The sequence below is a fragment of the Manihot esculenta genome, chromosome 2, assembly GCF_001659605.2.
Source record: "Manihot esculenta cultivar AM560-2 chromosome 2, M.esculenta_v8, whole genome shotgun sequence".
Taxonomy (NCBI): Eukaryota; Viridiplantae; Streptophyta; class Magnoliopsida; order Malpighiales; family Euphorbiaceae; genus Manihot; species Manihot esculenta.
Window position 1 is genome coordinate 8405406 of NC_035162.2, and position 19624 is coordinate 8425029.

General features: G+C 36.7%; 2 protein-coding genes across 4 annotated transcripts; one reads left to right on the top strand and one right to left on the bottom strand.

Annotated features, from left to right (window-relative positions):
- The first annotated feature begins 6931 nt into the window (after positions 1 to 6931).
- LOC110609556 (protein MID1-COMPLEMENTING ACTIVITY 1) lies at positions 6932 to 14907 on the top strand. 3 transcript variants are annotated; one of them, XM_021749210.2, is made up of 10 exons: positions 6932 to 7252; positions 7348 to 7393; positions 7609 to 7915; positions 8042 to 8484; positions 9420 to 9835; positions 10327 to 10436; positions 12491 to 12562; positions 13298 to 13404; positions 14446 to 14539; positions 14622 to 14907. In XM_021749210.2, the coding sequence occupies exons 4-10, from the start codon at positions 8077 to 8079 to the stop codon at positions 14672 to 14674; spliced, it is 1260 nt and encodes a 419-aa protein (XP_021604902.1). In that variant the 5' UTR covers positions 6932 to 7252; positions 7348 to 7393; positions 7609 to 7915; positions 8042 to 8076; the 3' UTR covers positions 14675 to 14907. The 3 variants fall into 3 exon arrangements, with proteins under 3 accessions (XP_021604902.1, XP_021604903.1, XP_021604900.1); XM_021749211.2 differs by having other exon boundaries at positions 8046 to 8484; positions 14446 to 14530; XM_021749208.2 differs by having other exon boundaries at positions 6933 to 7252; positions 8046 to 8484.
- Positions 14908 to 15335: 428 nt separating this feature from the next.
- On the bottom strand, positions 15336 to 16626 carry LOC110609557 (senescence-specific cysteine protease SAG12). The gene is made up of 2 exons (XM_021749212.2): positions 16170 to 16626; positions 15336 to 16085 (listed from the first exon to the last, which is right to left on the bottom strand). The coding sequence occupies exons 1-2, from the start codon at positions 16600 to 16602 to the stop codon at positions 15496 to 15498; spliced, it is 1023 nt and encodes a 340-aa protein (XP_021604904.1). The 5' UTR covers positions 16603 to 16626; the 3' UTR covers positions 15336 to 15495.
- Between the last annotated feature and the right edge of the window lie 2998 nt (positions 16627 to 19624).

The window sequence follows — 19624 nt, forward strand, 5'->3', positions numbered from 1 at the left end:
CCATCCCCGAAGGCGTCAAAAATTGCGTGCATGTTCTCCCGAGACAGGTCAAGGTTCTTGGGGAATTTGATGCCGTCCATTTTAACCTCAGAAGCTGCAAAAAATAAGAAATTATACAGAATCAGCATATTATCTGATATTCTTAACAATGAAGAAACAGAATAGCCGGACAAAGCACTATACCCGTGTCCTGGATATCCCTAAGGTTGGCCGCAAACATACACTTCTCGACATCATACTTCCTCTCAACGGAAGTCAGTCGAAGCAGCCCAACCTGCTCAATAAGACTCAATTCGGGCAGATCATTACAGCCCGGAAAGATCTCCCCCCAACTTAGGCCCACATCCCACGATCGGCAGGACCCTAGTTTCAGCTCCGCCACAAGGAAATTCTCTATCCACCCCTTTATAGAATCCTTATAGCCCGTAAGAAGAGATAGCCCATTGCGGGGGGAAAAGTAATAGAAGTTTTGCTTCGCCCTAACCAGGCGGAAAAAAGTAACAAACAGACAGGCCGTAGGTGTGAAACCCCAACACAGACAGATAGACTCGAAACAGGACATGAATAAAATGGAATTTGGGGATAACATTCGAGGAGTTACCCCAAAGTATTCAAAGACCTCAACAAAGAAAGGGGAAAAAGGAAATGGTAGACCAAATTCTCTCTGCTTTAGGAAAAACACTATGCTACGACCCTCTTGGGGATCCACTAAACCAGGAGGGGGAGGGTAGGGAAGAACTATCCTCTCATTTGGACGAGGTGCTCGAATAAAATACAACGGAGTATCTAGAAGCCTCCGGGAGATGTGATCAGTTATATTGGAAGACGTAATACGTGACTCAAGGTTAACAACATCAGGAAGCTTTGAACTTGCCATTGAAGAACAAGGGAGCGTACCTGAGAACACAATAAGGTGAAAAACGCAAAAGGAGTCGCAGGAAGCCAGAGAGCAGAAGAGAGCTAATTTCTTCAGAAGACAGAAGGAATTCGAAATGAAAGGCAATGATGAGACGGAACGTTGATCTGAACAGTTTTGTCTTGGAGCGGCGCGATCATTAATTGCTCTCGAAGTTTACCCTCTCAACGGTTAAGTAATAACCGGAGAGAAGGTAAAGGGGCAAAAGGATGATCGCTGGGCTTGTCTACATCTATCAAGGGCCAGGTCCACAATGATAGCCCATCACTTAAAGGCCCAGGCAAGCCCAACTTGTTCAGACCTGATCTCCAGCCAAGACAACGTAACCCACAAGATTCATCACTTCACCACATCCATGGCAAATATCAAGGAAATGGAAAGAAAAACTCAAAGATGCAAGCAGATGAAAGCATGATAAAGGTTAGACCTACTCATCACATAGAATATATAAGATTTGACTTGTTAAAACAAGGGTACCTCAGATCTATACTGAGCTGAGAGCTTAGAGTTCGACTTATCAGAAGCCGAGCTCATAGGTCGGAATAGTCCAGCTCGGACAACATGACCTGAGAGCCCGGCCAGCTAACCCAGAGCTCATTTCACTAAGCGAAAGACAGAGCTCTCAGGTCGGCTAGTCTAGCTCGGACAACGCACCTGAGAGCCCGGATGAAGGAGACTCAAAGCTCAATTCATCTAAGTAGAGACCGAGCTCATAGATCGGTCAGACAACCCAGTTTGGAAATATGAAAGCCCAGTTGGCTAAATGGGTCCGAAGTCCGGCTCACGAGTACAGTTAGTTCAGCTCGGAAAAAACAAATTTCAGTTAAAGCTACGAAGAAAAGCAGTTTCAGTACTCCATCCATGGTAGAGAAAGAACAACTCAAGTATGAACGAAAACGAGAACTTCATTAAAAGAAAAGCACATTACAGCACGTTACAAAGGCCTACACTACGGGACGAAAGACTATCCTTAAAGGATTTACATAGCCACATGCATCATCATCAACAATTACATCGTTATCACCTATCCTACTACTTCGGCCTTCGGTTCGGAGAAACTCTCGCAGCTCGATATGTGAGTTTGGCAGAAAGAGCTGCAGAAAGCCAAGAAGTTAATCCTCATAAGCGTTTCCCATGGATCCTCTGTAGGTCGGCATTCGGTTGCCCAAGTGTGATACGCGTGACAAACTCACATGTCATATGCTGTGTGTATATCACGCATAAAAAAACACGGGCTTCAGATTACGACCTCAGGAGGATCGCCGGGCTAACGTGTGAAGGTACCAGCAGAAGCTTGACTGAGTGTAGCAGATCTCAGTCTCGCGTAATACTGGTACTTCACATCAAAGAGACTAATAATACTGGTGCTTCACATCAAAGAAAACAACAAGCCGAGCACTTGAGCCCCTTCCATTTATATCCAAAGAAGGCAGCAACGGGGGAGGTCGGCCAGAAGATCTGGGCAAAATAATTTCAGCAACTTGCCGAATGGTCCCACCCATCAACCGCCCTACCAGACGGATCCCCAAAGCAACATTCAAACTCCTTAGAGGTAACATCCACTCCTCTGAAATTTTGAATTGACTCATCTTCGTCTCAGGTACTACGAAAGAGTCCCAAAACAGAGATAAGTTAGCACAATTTTCCGTCGAGATGATAAAAGTAAGATTAAAACAAATTCCTGGGGCAACACAACAATGTAATATCAAGCTCGCCTTCGCCCGCTTGAAGAAGGCACCAAATGGATCCTTCACAGATAAAACAAGAAAATCTCTCTGTTCCAACAAAGTGCCTGGGAATGGTAAAGAGGTGAGGTTAATATATATATCCAAAAGTTTATGTTTTGCAGGACAAGGTAGAGCCGAATTCTCAATTAATGCTGTCAGAATCCTTCAAAGATATTCATGAGAAAGGAAAGAAAAGACATGTCCAGATAACAATGACAGGAAAGCAAAAATAACCGAGAACGCAGAGAATAAAGAAAAGTCCGAAAGAGGAAAGAGCAGATAGGATTCAGAAACTGCGCAAAGATAAAAAAATGAAAGAGTATTATAAAGACACCTGGACACGAACAGGCGCGGCCATGATGGTTCTTGATATTCACCCCCTCGGCAGTTGGAGCAATAACTCCCGAGAAGGTGAAGGGGCAATTGATGACCGCTGGATTTCTTCACCCCAGAACAAGGGCTTGACCACAGCCAAAGGCCCATGACACAGAGGCCCACGTACTTGATACCCCCCAACAAGCCTGGCTCATTCCAGCTTCCGGGCCGGGCTCGACCAAGCTTCCTCACTCAGTCCAACCTGATCCCTGACCAGCAGACCCCTCTCAGGCCCAGCGTCCAGCCCAACTCTCGGCCCAGCCCGGGGTCCAGAACAGTACTCACCAGACAGCCTGGCAGATCCGCTCGAACGTACGCATGAGGAGAATCAGAGGCCGTTACGCATGTAACAGGCAGCTGATACCCTAGTACACCCGAATCTGTATGGCAGAGACGCGTGGCCCAATCCTGGAGAGACCTTTACACGTCACCAGCAAGCAAAACAATGTATAAAAGAGGAGTTCCCTCCTCAGAAAGTTTTAAGCCTGATTCTGTAACACAAAACCCTTGAAAAACCCTATTCTATTGGATCTCAGATCATCATTCTTAATAAAAAAATAAATATAATTTTATTTTTTGGAAAGCTGCACCATTCATCTATTTATTTATTTTTAATGAAGCTGAATTGAATTTTGTATATTTAAAAAAATTTAAGAATCTAATTCCACTTAAAAAGGTATGTGGGTTGTGATATAAAAGATTATTATATAAAATAACTAAAAAATAATTTAAATTATTTTTTTAGTTTAACTTAATTAAGTGACTAAGAATATATGTAATTTAAACAATAAATTTAGATTCGAACACTTACTCTCCCATCCCTATTCAAAAAGAAAAAATAAATAAATTATTTAAAAAAAAAAAACTATGCAGTTCTGAGCCTTAAGACAATCTAACAATATTTAAACTTAATAAACTCGTTTAATCTTTTTCCTTTTCAAGAAATCGGGTTATCAAGTCCCATATTTAAGGGGTTTTTTTGTCATTCATCCTTATTTTGTTAATAATAAAATTTCTAATTTTTTAAAACGTTACAGCAATATTCCTCAAACTGCAATTAATCAGTTAATTCTACAGCAAGCCATGTACGTGGCAATGTCAAACTGTAAATAGAATAAACTAAAAATTTTAGAAAAGTCATATATAATTTTAAATACTTGTATTTTAAAGAGGTTGAAGGGAAAAAAGTGAGTTTTCCAAATTAATATGTTTTTATTTTCTTTTCGTCATTTTTTTACAATGTGATATCTGCACATTAGAAATAATTAGAAATTTTTGAAAAATTTGAACAGATGAATTCAGTTTAAATAAGATTTAGTTTTATGGTAAAAGTGGTAATATACACTGCCAGATAAGCAAAGGACTTCTAAACTTAATTTGGGAATATGATTTTCATTTGAAGCCTATAGATGGATGAAGATTTTATAATCATATTGCTTCCTTTTTTCTTTTGAAAGAAATGGTTGTTAGTAAGTAAGCTATGTGATAGTGATTATGCTTTGCACGCAATCTAAATCCAAATATCCACAAAGGGCTATTTTGGAAGTTGCAATATTGGCTTGTTAGAAATCGGAGGATTAATTACCTTGCCGTCCAAATGCAAAATATGGCAATTTTTCCATTTCAATAAAAGTGTCACAGCTGGAACAATACAATTTAAATCCTCCTTTTTAACATAAATGTTTTTTAAAAAAAGAAATTGTAAATGATAAAAATATTTTAAATTATGCTCATATCTGAATAAATATGACAGATTCTATTTTTTTAATTTTTAATTTTATTTAAAATAAATAAATAAAAAAATAAATTGTTTTAATAAAAATAAGGAAATTAAAAAAAAAATCATATTCTTATAAAATTTTTAATTCTAAATAAAATTAGAATTCTCACACCCACATATTAATTTATTTATGTCGGATTTAATTAATTTAATTTTATATTAAATAAATTATTAAAAAAATAAAATATATATTTTTTAAAAATTTATAACTTTATATTTCACCTCTCATTAGTCTCTCGGGTAATATTGTGGTAGTCTCAAAAGTAGATATTTAAAACTAAATTCTACTATTAATTTATATATAAATTTTACTCGAGCGATTATAGTCTGTTTTTTAGGAAAAGCAATATCAAACTTGGTTTGTTGCATTCCCTTTTTACTCGTGACGTTTAGGTAGATGATGAACTTTTATTTTATTTTTTTAAAGATCTCACTGCTTAGTTTCTTTTGCTTTTGGGACTGCTACCATACGAAAATATCATACCTCACAATGTCACTATTTCCAAAATGAGACATCCATTTTTAACACATGGGACCCTTTTACCAATTCTTTATCTATGATTGCAAATCGACAGTTTAATTTTTCAGATATGGCACTTAAGAGTTCTTAATTATAATTCCTCACTGCATAAACTGAATATGCAAAGTGCTTTTTAACTCAATTCTGCAAATTGAAAATATATCTTTTGACTGATATTAAAATTAAATTATATATGGAGAAATCATAAATGAATAAAACAGATGAGTTGGTTATCATAAAAACCAGCCTCATTATTAAACGGTGTCGTAGCTAGATTCAATCACACGACAATACTGTTATGATAGGATCACAAAAACTAAGCTTAATTAACATAATTCTAATAAATATATTTGCTGAAATCTCCAAACCTCCGACTAGACGAAAAATAATTAAGCCAAGAGACCAACATAAGACAAACCAGACTTATAATAATTGATAAAGATATTTGATGATTAATGGGTCACGGGGTGATCCTGATCACCGGTCGCTGGGGGATGGAGCCGAGACAGGGAAGACAGGGACTAATACTAATAGAAAGAACGACATGGTGGACACGTGTGAAAGGAAAGGCATGTGCGGTTGGTGATGGTGTTGTACCATAATTAGACCACATGGCTAGAATATGCGTTTTCCTGTTTTCAGTTTAGGCCTTGTTTTATGGATGCCCGTGGTTGACGCTTCTGCCCCGACACTCCTTTCTTCCTTTCAGAGATCTGACATTTTTAACCTCTGAGTTTAGCTTTTTGTTTCCCCAGCTGGCAGCTACTGCTATTTTTGCTTTCCATTTACCTTGTTTCGGGGTTGGGAGGTGGTTTTTAAAAACAATGGGCTGGACCCTGAGCTTTTATTACAAATTCTTTTAATTAGTATAAATTTGAATCGTCAGGCAGACTGCCCATTAAGCACAGGTTTATTTGGGAATAGAAGAGAGTGTGGGGGAGAATTCCATGGTTTTGTTCAAAATTAAATTTAATTAAATAAATTAAAATTTTAATATTTATAAAAATTAAATTAAATTAATTAATTTAATTTAATAGATTTAAATTTTTAATATTTTTTATCTTTTATATTTTATTTTTAATATTTTAAAATTTAAATAAATTATTTTAATTTTAATTATAATTTAATATTTTTATATTATTAAAAATAATATATTATTATTACTAATCACTTCAATTTCATTTTTTTAATTTTTTTATTAAAATAAAATTGAATTAAAATTTTTAAAATTAAAAATTAAACTAAATTAAAATAATAAAACATTAAATTAAATTTATAAATTAATTCAATTTAATTAATTTTTTCTATTTAAATTTAAATATGATCGGTTGAAAAGGGAGTCTAGAATATAATGATTTTAGCCGCAAAACACAATCGCAAATCGCGCAAAAAACTGAAAAACAATTTAATTAACACATTAAAAAATAACTACTATCTATTAAACATATTTTATATGCGTGATCATGCCAGCTGGCACGCTTTATTTTTTTACACGTCGAATCCAATACACAATAAAAAATTTCAGCGGTCAACCAATCCGTAATTACTACATCTCAACCAGGTTACTTTCGTCCTTCCATTTATCTCCACTAACCAAAATCCATGTTTGTCTGGCTCTCTGTTTCTCTGGCGCATAAGTCTGAGCACAGGCACGGACAAACGCCACCGAACTGTGAGAGATAAAATATACACCCGCCGCGAGACACAGTGTCCCCGAATATAAATTCATTCACAAAAGAAAATAAGTAGAAGCAGCAGCTCTAGCTTTTGCGCAAAGATATGCCTGTCATTCCCAGAATTCAAGGCTCTTATTCTCACGGATTTTGATATTTCTTCCTTGTTTATTTTGCCTTTTATTTTTCCTTAAATGCTTATTATAATCCTGAGTACGCATTGTGAAAAAGACAAAAGGAAGTTAAATTAGTATAGTGAAGGTGAGTTGAGTGTTTGTTTGTTTGTTTCACGAGCATTTTTGCTGAATTTCTTCGACGGAAAAGTTCTCCTCTCACTCTCTCATTCTTCTCTGCAGGTTTTGTTCTTTTTATCTCTGCTGAGCTAAAACTTGGAAAAAGAAGGTGAGCTTCAATGGTGGTTTGAGCATTTTTCATGCATTAACGAACTATACTTCATGTTTCCTTATTTTTCTTTTTTACTTAATTTACATTATCTGCACTTGTTTTTTCGTTGAAAAGCGAGTCAAGAGGCGTAATGAATAATCCTCATTACTGCTTTTTTATCTGTTTTTTTTTCTTTTTTTTTTTTTTTGGGTTTTTACTTCGTGTGCTGGCAGCTGAACTTGAAAGTTGAAACGGACTCTTCCTTGGTTATTCTGCTATCGGCTTCTCCAGAAGCAAAGCTCCTGACCTGAATGGCCGTGCGGTTTCCCAATAGATCCAGTGGAACAGCATTTGATCTTGCGGCTTGAAACCAGAAGTTTCTTTTCGGATCAAAATTCTCGCACTCATTTTTAGTACCGCACCGTTGATTTCCTTTTGAACTGATAAGAGTGGCAACTCTGTCACTCCATTTGGCAATGCAAGTGACTGCAACGTCCAACTTCCAGCAAATATTGCGCCAATTGGCTTAGATTAGAAGAGGTAAAGTGAATTTAAAAATATTGGGTTCAATTTCTTTTCCATGTCAAGTTCAATTTGATCATGAAAATGATATCTACTGAGAAAGCAAGTGAAGGTTTGAAGTGATAAATGTGAGTTTTGGTTAAGGCAGGGTTTTGGGTTGCATTTAATCGAGAGTAAGGATGTCATCGTGGGAGCATTTCGGGGAGATTGCGAATGTCGCCCAGCTTACGGGTGTTGATGCAGTGCGGCTGATAGGCATGATAGTGAAGGCCGCGAGTACAGCGCGAATGCACAAGAAGAATTGCAGGCAGTTTGCACAGCATCTCAAATTGATCGGGAACTTATTAGAGCAGCTTAAGATCTCCGAGCTTAAGAAGTATCCGGAAACACGGGAGCCTTTGGAGCAGCTTGAAGATGCCTTGAGGAGGTCTTATATTTTGGTCAATAGTTGTCAGGATAGGAGCTATCTCTACTTGCTTGCCATGGGTTGGAATATCGTTTATCAGTTTCGGAAGGCGCAGAATGAGATCGACCGGTACTTGCGGCTAGTTCCTCTCATTACTCTCGTGGATAATGCTCGTGTCAGGGTATATATGTTTATTCTTTTTATTATTTTGCTCTCATTCCTTATTAGGATATTCTCTTTTTTTATGCGAAGAATGCTTTGTATTTGTTCTTTTAACTGAATTTCTTCTCTTTACTCTTTGCTTTGCAATTAATGAAAGTCACTTGTGTAAACGAAGTTTCTCATGGCAATGTGTTCTTTTTAGTTACTTGTTTGCAAAACCACAAGTGACGGAATGTTGACGTCTTTTTCCTTGTTGGTGCTGCTTTTGCATAATTGTCAACTTCTTTTTCAACCTTGCTGATCATTGGATTTGTTTTATATCTTTCATTTGGTTCATGTACTTTGTCTGCTACATTCTGTGTTTCTACTTTCAAATTACATTGAACAATTGAAGTAAGTGGTATTAAATTGTTACAATAGAATATTGCATAAGAGCTTCAAAATTTGGGAGGTATATGCCAAAGAGTTCATAACAGAACTCATGATTCCAGTTAGGCTTTTGTTATGTATCTTGTGAATTGAGTGCGAAGAACTGCATCTGCAGTTGGGTTCAAGCAGTTTGGTATTGAAGTATTTATACTTTGATGCGCCTGTTACAGGTAGAGGGATTTCCTTTGAAGGGATAGGTAAAAAAAATTCTTCAGCTAGATTTATTAGATGGATGACATTGTTGATTTTGGCTATGTCCATTCCAGAGTTGATATGTCATGATAATAATTATACTGATTAAGAAAGGATGTTTTAATCAAAACAGTGAGTCAATTCTCCAGGAAACTCTACAGACTCTTGCCTTTTCTTAAAACTCATGTTGGTCTCCTCTCTTTCCTGTCGATATGAAGAACTCAAACCAAAATACTTTGTGTACTCAGTGTTTCCACTGCGCTTTATCCTGTCTGCATTTTATATGTGTACAACCTGATCTATTCCAAATAACTTCTTGTTCACCATATTCAGGAGAGACTGGAAGATATTCAGAAGGATCAACATGAGTATACATTGGATGAAGAGGATAGAAAGGTGCAAGATGTGATTTTGAAACCAGAACCCTTGAAAGATCAGACCATAGTGTTGAAAAAAACTCTCTCTTCTTCATATCCAAACTTGGGTTTTAATGAAGCTCTTCAAAAGGAAAGTCAGAAACTTCAGCTTGAACTACAACGGTCACAAGCTAATTTGGATGTGAAACAATGTGAAGTTATCCAACATTTGATTGATGTCACAGAAGCTGCTGCTGCAAATTCTCTCCCACAGAAGACTTCACCCATGAAAGCATCCAAGAAACTGGAGTCCAATAATTCAGATGTTAGTGAGAAAAATGATTCATCTGATGAAAACTATCCTAAGAAAAGTGATTCTCGTACAACTTCAAGGTTAGATGTCTTTAGTGTGAGCTCAGTCTAGTATGTAAACAGTACATAGACTGATGTATGTACTGTACCTTGCATATGTTGTGTTCCTACTCATGCATTTTTTTGGTCCTGCCTGGTAGACCAACATCATCATAACACTGGATTTGGACTGTTCACTTGCTAAATTGATTCAAATTGATATATCATGGCATCTAATTGCAACTCCAAACTAGTGTACCCTTGCCTCTTATGGCTTTGCTTGGAAATGCATATGGTCAGCTAATGCCATAACCGATTGTGGTATCTAAGCCAATTGTATGATTTTGAAACCCTTAAAAAGTAACTCTGCTGATTTAAAGATACTTAAAGGGAAAATAGTTTGAAGTTTCATCAATTTCTTCCTGGCATAGGATTTCCAAGATGATTACTGGCATGCTTTATTCAATTTGCAACATTCACTGTTGTAAGGCAAATGCCATTGAATAAGTTCAATCCCATGCTTTTCTGTGCAGAAACACATCCTCATTTTCATCAGGAGATAATCTGCTCTCACATAGAAACTCTTATCAACACGAAGAATGGCACAGTGATTTACTTGGTTGCTGTTCAGAACCTTCTCTGTGTAAGTCTTATCAGATGATCATTGATTGTCATTATTTCTGGACAGTTTTACTGTAGTAGTAATAACGATAAATGTTTTGCCTTTGCTTTTCTAGTGTTGATGTCGTTGTGTTGATAGTCCATTTGAACTTAAACAGGATTTCTTCCTGTTTGACCTTAGCTAGCATGTCTAACAAAATTAACTTGCTTAGCAATATCACAATATTTATTATTCTTTCATTCTGTATGGCATGAGGTACAGCTCAGATGTTGTCTTTTCTCTCTGTCTGTTGATTACAGCAGTGTCCTGTTAAGCGGTTTCATTTAGCGGTGGACCCAGTACAGATTTGGACCAGAACCACTCAAACCTGTATTTGAACAAATCTTTTTGAACTGGAATACAATCAGACTAGGCTGATTTTGACCCGTTTGATCCAATTCTGGTTTCAAAACCAGAAAGATAACCATTGAATTTGATCAAACCGGATTGAAACGAACCAGAACTAAATCAGAAGCAAACTGAAACCATAGCTGAGGGTAACGTTTCTATCTCTGTAACATCCCATTGCACCAACCGTTGCTGTTTTCCCACATCAGTGGCAAAAGGAAAAAGAGAATAATTACTTGTTAATTATTTTGGTCTAAGTGGAAAAATTAGTCCAAAAAGTTATTTGTTTGGAGCTTGGCTGTTAGCCTGTTACCATTGTTATCAAAACTATTTGGGTTATAAATTGTGTAGAGCTAGTCGGCCCCCTAAGAAAAAGGGTACTGCGAGATGAGGTAGAGCTGCATGAGCTACTAGTGAACCACAATTCCAAGGTTGTGGTCCTAGCTTAGCATTTATACTAAAAAATTGTTTATCTAGCTCCAATTACTAACGATAACTTAGATTAACAATTTTGGAACAGATTGAAAAATGATCTAAAAGTTATTGAGTTAGTTGAAATTGCCTGTTACAATCTGGTCTTGGATCCCAAGCCATTAGGAGTAGATCTGTATTATGCCCATTTTGTTAAATTTGGGCTAGCTCTAACTCACATCAAAAGCTAGTTCAAGGGAGGAGTTCCTAAAGCCTTTATAAGGGACAAATTACCCCTATTCCAAAATGATGTGGGATTCAACACACAAATTACCCCTATTCTAAAATGACGTGGGATTCAACACACTCTCGGCGAGCCTCTAAAGCCTTATACGGCAAATTACCCCTATCTCAAACTGATGTGAAATTCAACACACCCCTCACGCTGAGGACTATGCTCCTACACTGGAGCGTGACATATTTACGGGGGCCCAATATTGGTGGGAGGCTGTGATACTGATACCATCTTATATTTAGACCAACCTAACTCGAGCCAAGGGAGGAGTGCCTAAGAGCTCTTATAAGTGGCACATTTCGCCTATCCCAAACCAACGTAGAATTCAACGTTCTTTTCATCCCTTCCTATGCAGGGAATAGCTGATTAAAAGTGAAGAAAATAACCAACTTGTGGTTGATAACTGAATCTGTTTCTACTTTGAATGACTATCATTAGCTCATGTGCACTCATGAAATTCTGTTTTGATTTTGTGTGCCTTTGGATTCTATAGACCACACCTTGTACACGATCCAGTTTGAAAATTTGAAGAAATGACCAGAATAGGAATTTAATGAAACAACCAATCTGATTTGATGCTTTGGCCAAAAAGGGGGGAAAAAAATCTGATTTGATGTCTCTGTGTAATTGAATTTGATTTGGGTCTTCACTTTTCATTATGTCCCCCCTTTTTCTACACACACATGCATCACGTACCTGTTACTAGATCTTGTTTAAACTCTTTTAAGTTTTTTGTGAAGTCAGAGTTATTTTGGTCTAAATTTTGAGTGTGTACTCTATAGTGAAACCACGTTTTATCATTGCAGTTTACTTCTCCCTTTCTTTAGCGTAGTCTAGCCTCATGGATCTTTGTGCTTTATCTTTCTTTTCCGCTTTTCTGTTTTGAATGTTGAATGGACAAGGCCTGCTAACAAAGGACCTTGTTACATTTGCCAACTGTTTGTTTCTGATTTCTCTCATACGCATCCTTCTCAAACTGTAGGTCTGAAGACATTCTTCTATCCTTGTGGGACATTCTCAAAGATTGCTACGGTGGCAACCAATAAGCACATGTGTAAGCGTGGTCCAAATTGTTCAGAGATTTTACAGTAAAACATTGTAGCTTCAATCAGTTGGCTCCTTCCAATTAGATTAAGGCTTGATTTATTTGATTTTTGAATTATTACAATGTAGCTTGCTGATTGAGTACATTGTATTTTAATCCTTGAAGTTTGTCTTTATTTGCATACAAGTATACCAAAAAGAAAAAAAAAAAAACAAGTATAAGACAATTGAGCATTAACACCGATTTTATTGTTCTAAAATTATCACATTTATTAGTAAAAATAAGTATATCTCAGTCATAAATTTGCATAAAAGAATACACTGAATTAGTGAGGAAGCGACCAAGGAAAAATGTGAAATTGGATTAAGAATAGGGATTACTTTATGCTGTGAAAATTGAGTAATTGATTTCATAATTTGTTTAACCTTAGTTATAATTTTTATTTAAGCAATGAAAAAACAATCCAATTGCTATGATCTAATTGTATCATAAATTTTAAGGGCATTTTGCGAATGCTATAAATTTTTTATGGTAGTTTGGGCCTAACATGGTGAAGAAAAAAAAATGCTTGGGATGGACTGTAATTTTAGTAAAACTTGTCCTAATTTGTAATCAGAGGAAAACATGGAGTACTTAGATCTGAGTTGCATAAATTTCAAGTTCAACTATATCCTTGAAATTTTATGTATGCTTTTGCTATATTTTGAAGCTCATGTTGGAAAATTTTGTTTTCATGATTTTCAGCCCCAGCTGAAGCATGTAACGAATTGATGGCGTATTCATTGATACTGTCATGTTGTTGCTATACTTGCTGCATCAGAAGAAAGCTTCGCAAAACATTGAATATCTCGGTAAATCCTCTCACTATAGGAGTGTGATTTTTCTCTCTCTCTTTCTTCTTTCTTTCTTTTTGTGGATGTTCTTTAGATTAGGGAAATAAAGTAATTGATCTCCTTTTGTATGTCTAGCTACTTTGTATAAAAAGTGGATTAAGATTCTCTATTGTTTTTACAAACATGATCTATCATATGTTCATGCCATGTAATGAGCATGTATGTCATGTTTAGACAAACAGAAGAGGATATAAATCCTACAAGAAATACATTATGGTTGAATCATGCCTCTGTTCCAGGCTCAAAGCTAGATCATATTAATGATAACCAAGTGCTCATAAAACTGTAATTGTCATTGCTAAGACTAAAATGATTTTAAACTTGAAACTTCATTTTGCGGGTTTGGCATTTCATTTCATGATCTAAAGTATTTATGAGAACCAGTGAAAAAAGCCCTTGAACTGTGTTTTTGCTAATCAGCTGTTGACTTTAAGGTGTTCCAGTGTGAGATCCTTAACTCCTTGTCTGGTCTTATCGAGTGTGGATCTTCCAAAACATAAAATATTGGATGGGTAGATGACTAAGTCTCGGAAATATACAAGAAAACGCAGAGTATTTATGATGTGAGATGAAAGAAGAGGGAAAAAGGATTTTCTTTTTCCTTTTTTGGGATTTATTGGAGGTTTATCGAGTTGGGATTTGTATAATTGGAGCAGCTCTCTCCTTAAACCCTACCTATCCGTGTTAATAAGAGAACAACTTTCCTTGTGCATAAGGAATTGCTATACTTGGAATTGATGCCGTCAATGCCAAGACTTGGGCTCTACCTTTAATAGTCCTTCCAAGAAACTTTTTATGATATGAAATTTTACATTTAAAAAGTCCGTGCAACTTTTGGAAATTCAAAGAGAATGTCTGTAGTGTGGGCTCATAACGAGGGAATTCCCGAATTACCGGATGTTGAATTTAGAATCTACTACCATCATTCATGCTCTTGGGTAACTAGATTAGGCTTCAAATTGTTTTGCCTTTTAACTTTACTCCGTATCTTTTTGGCAGGGGGGATTTGTTGACGATTTTCTATCCCATTTGATGTGTTGTTGCTGTGCCCTCGTACAAGAATGGCGAGAAGTGGAGACTCGTGGTGTGTATGGTATGGTTCTTGGGATCTCGCGTGGGTTTGAGAACTTCAATTATAATGTTTCTGATGTTTGATATAAAACCAACTTTTGCAGGTCCTGAGAAAACAAAAACAAGCCCACCACCGTCACAATTCATGGAATCATAAGTGATGTAATGAATTCTTTTTCCTGAACATTTATGTATGTTGAAAGCAAGTACAGAGGTAATGGCTCATTGCCGATGTTATATGAACCTTGTATGAAACTGTGTTAAGCCATTAGTTACCCTTGCCCTTGTCCTGAGTTAACCATGTGTAAATTAGTTTCTCCATCACTTCCATGTTCAGCAGATGTTGTATTATAAGCTAAACTTTAATTGATATATAGTGTTTTCGAGTTATTTACTTGGTTTTGTATGATCACAGGCTGACTTTTCGGTCATGGAAACAAAGTGAATTCATAATATGTTGAGTTGCCTAAGGTTCATTTGGCGGTATTTGATTTCTCGTTTAATCTTGAGCAGATGAAAGCAGGGCCGGTCCTATATTCACCTTACTGGATATCCCATTGTAAAGCCTGTCCAATGTTCCCCTCTCTCTCACTGGACAAAATGCCATCGCGATTTTCAGATTTGACCATGCTCTTTATTTTTTTTTTTCCCTTTTAGTTTATAGATTAATGCATATTGGATTTGATGATTTAAAAAAAAAAAAGGATTTCTCCTGATTATGACGTCGGCCCGTTTCCTAGATTCATCATTGGGTTTGCCACCCAGAAATTAGTGCAACTGGTCATGTGATGTGAAGATGACAAGGTACCCAAATATCGTATTATATGATAGTGGCAGATAATTCCATATACAACGCAAACTCGCATGTAGTGCGAGGACTGCACCCCTACTAGCTGAGATTATGAACAACCAATAGAGTATTCACAACACATTATGTATGTACTAATGATTAATTGCTTTTCTGCTTTATCTTGACCTTCATGCAGTGGGGTAAGATGCTTGCATTGCAATGCCGCAGAGCCCTTCCTTTGCATCCACATCTTTCTGCATCCTTATATACCCTTCCTCACCCCATTGTGTGCCCCATGAATTTTTCACAAGCCAATACTTCATTCCATTGCTCTCTCCATACCCAACAGCAGCAACACCATGATCTAGTTCAGTGCCACAAGTTCCTGTAAAAATGCCACTTGAATAGAACTGAAACTCAAATCCCCCGGCATCAATTGCAACAGCAACTGGTTGCTTTGCGACAGCCTTCATTAGTGCTGCCTCGTTGTTGGCTGGGACATCTTCGTAATCTGTTATCTTGGCTGCATGGTTGGCTTCCTTCTTGGTGTTGCATGTTCCATCAGATCCCTCATAAGGATAGTTAGCCTCGGTCGTTAGACCTTGATTTTGTTCAATGAATTTGAAGGCATCATCCATTAGGCCCCCCTGGCAGCCTTGGTCCTCTCCTTTAGTGTCACAATCAACAAGTTCTTGCTCAGAAAGTGAAATCAATTTTCCAGTTGACAGTTGAGTAATGCCTTCCACAGCTGCCACAGCCGAAAAAGCCCAGCAGGATCCTGAGTACAATTTGATTAATTAATAAGCTATAAGAGATGTAATTCTTGATAACCTGGTTATCTGGTAGAAAGTTACACACTTACCACACTGGCCTTGGTCCTTGATGGCTGTAACTGCTCCTTTCTTTCTCCAGTCCATAGAAGATGGAACTGCAGAAACATTTTCATATCTGAATGGACCTTCTTGTGCAGAACATATATGCCCCTTGAATCTGTTCCGCGAGGTTTTAAACTCTTCATTCGTGAGATCTGCAAATTGATTGATGCCTAGCTTGTATGGTTTTCCTGCAACACTGTTAAAGGAATCTATACGTTCCACATTTTCCTTGAAAATCTTCTTGCGTATTTCCTTCTCCTTGAGATCCTTGTATACACGTCCAAAACGAGTCATCCATTCCTCATGCCTCTCATACATTAATGTGTCTTGGAGAGTACGAGCTGCAGCTTGAGAAACCACAGCTCCAAAAATGAAGATCAATGCCAAGCAAATGCGTCTGTATTGGATTGTTAAAGCCATGAGGATTGGTGGCTGCTAGGATTGGTTGAGTGGTATAATTGCCTCTGGGATTTATATAGAGTTCCCGCTCGAATAGCTCATCGTCTTAGGACCAAGACAGGGAAAATCTACGTGCCTGGAAAGATATCCTGATTTGGACAAGCATTTACGTGCTGAGCAATAATTCAGTCTTTATAACTCGTCTTTTCTGTTGTATCCAAGTATAGCTCCTCACCAGCCAAAACTTAACTTGCCGTACCGTTCCCTTTATTCTTGGAAAAATCTCCTGAAAGAGAAAAGGTGTTGATTGAAATGTGAATAATGGGTTTGGATGCTGAGGACTTTTAAATTGGATTATACATGTAACGTTGCGATCAACACAACAAGAAAGACACTATACGTGATTAAGTTTAACGCCTAACAATCTATAGGTTGCTTGACAAATGTCAGCTGGATACGTTACTTGAAGAAATTAAGTGTGGGAAGAGGAGGATATGCTTCCTTCAACAACCGGAGATTTTAAATTAGCCATGAGTAAAAGTTCAACAAATTAAGCTTTATAATTATAAATATGATCTCAATATTATTACATCATGTCTGACGACTAAAATCCAATTAGAGGTTAGACCAAATATATTTTGATAGACTTAAAGTCTCTTTTTCCCTTTGCATATCCTTTTATTCTTTTTCTTTTTTGTCTTCTAGTGTATAATTGTCGTCTTGTGCTTGTATTCTCCTGTTATAATCATGCTGGCCATACTTACAGATATATTGCATCCTCTTCTATTGTCAGGCGGCTATTTAATTACATCCATCGCCACTTGAACACGATCCCAGACATCACAGGATTTGTTACCTCAGGGGAATAACGAATATTCGTGATCAAGTTCCCACGTGCAGGTTCGCGCCCAGCCCGGTTCGTTAGGGCAAGTCCTAAATACAAGGAGTAGGTCCGTGCATTAGGTCCTAATAGAATTAAGGCCCAGTTTTTCTAGAGCGGGCTTAGCCAAGATGAGTGTCCAGAGTCCGACCATCATCAAATGCTCCTTTACCGGCTCATTAATTATTTCATGATTTATGAGAAGGTAAATTTCAAGATCCTACTTCAGTGGGCCTCTAGGAGAGTTCTGTCAAAACGACCCTTCTTTGCCTTTACTCATTTCACACTTGCGCTCTTGCTTTCACTTGTTACTCTGCCTCTTGCGCTGCTTCTGCTATCTCGCTCTTTCTTTCTCTGTAATCTCTGATCTTCCAATTCAAGGTACGTCTTACTCCTCTTATGGCTTCTATTAGGATTCTTAATATAATGGGTCTAGTGTCCTCTGTTACTCCTTCCTCCTTCTCGTATTATTTTTTCGGTGATTATTCTGACACTACTATCTTTAAGATTAGAGCTCCTTTGCCCAATAAATGAGTTGTTCTCCCATATCCACTGCCGGCGGGTCTGATAGACGCTCAGCAGGGGTGTAACTTGGTTTTCTTTGTCGAACAGTGCAATTTCAGGCTGACCTTTCTTGATTTTCCATCATTTTATGGTGACTCCTCAAATGTTGTCTCCTAACTCTATTCTGTTCATATACTATTTCGACTTCATCTGTCTGTATTGGGATTTTGCCTCTTCTATCGAATTGTTTTTGTACTTTCTTTCACCTTATTAGATCTACCCATGAGTTTTATTATTTCGATCCCCGAGCTGAATTATCTATATTTGTGGGTACAAGGACTCGATTAAAAGTTAGGCAGGAAATTTTTAGGTTGTCAAATTAAAAGAAAGCTCAGGGATTAATTGAGATATCGACCTCTCATGGGGAGAAGTTTCTCGGGGCTGTAATGACTTCTCTAAGTTAGGCCTAGAAGACCAAATTTGTATTCTCCAACTGACTTCTGTAAAAAGAAATATGACGTCGAGAAGTGCATGTTTATATCTAACCTGCAGGACTGTCGGGATTCTCCAACTGACTTCTGTAAAAAGAAATATGACGTCGAGAAGTGCATGTTTATATCTAACCTGCAGGACTGTCGGGAAGTTGATATTTTTTGATTTTTTTTTCCTTTTTATATTTTTTTTTTGTTGTTCTAAACTCTAACTGGACTGATATTTCCTTTTCAGCTTCCACCGTGCCAATGGGTTCTATCAAGCTTTCCAAGAACTTCACTCTGTTTAGGGAGAGCATGAAGGCGACTCTAGCTGCTGATGGGTGTTGAAACCACAAAAAATAACTTATTAAAAACTAACAAATACGAATAGGGTTAAATCACAGGGAATTGACACTAAGAATCTCCGAATAATGACTAGAAAATAAATAATAAAAGTAAAAAGGGGATTTTAATGATTAGTTAAAATAAAAATCAAAAGAGTAAAATCAATACAAGTAATTCTAGTTGAAGATTAGAATCCATTTCAGTTGTTTTGAGAATTGATCATAGAAATAAAAAATATATATATCTTTATTTGTTCCAATAAATTAATTCTAATTATGGAAAACGCTCCTCATAACCCATCTCTCTTTAGGTGTAAATTAATTAGTAAACGTTCGCAAATAAATCATAGTCAACAAATCGCCTAAAAGAACATTTTTGAGATTTTATTTATGAACTTCCTTAAGAATTAGTTAAATAAAAATCAAACCATGTGATGAGTTGAAGCTAGATCATACAATTTATTAGTGGGTTATACTAATTGTTACTTGTTGTTGAATAATTTAAGTAATTATGGACTTAAAGCATCCTAACTAATAATATATCATTTTGAAAATATGAACAATGGGCTATTGATCAAATAACAAAGTAATAATAATATTAAGAACTGAAATTGTAAAAATATTGGAAGAATAAAAGATGAACAATTATGTTTATATCTCATAATTCATATATAAACTGAAATTTTAACCTAACTCCAATTAGAAATAAAGAATTTAGCCACTTATAACTTAAAAGAAAATAAAAAGAGAAGAGAGAATCGGCTGGAAGAGAAAGAAAAAATGATGCAGCTATCCACAAAGATAGACTTAAATAGATACTCAATCCTAATAGAATCCTTTTG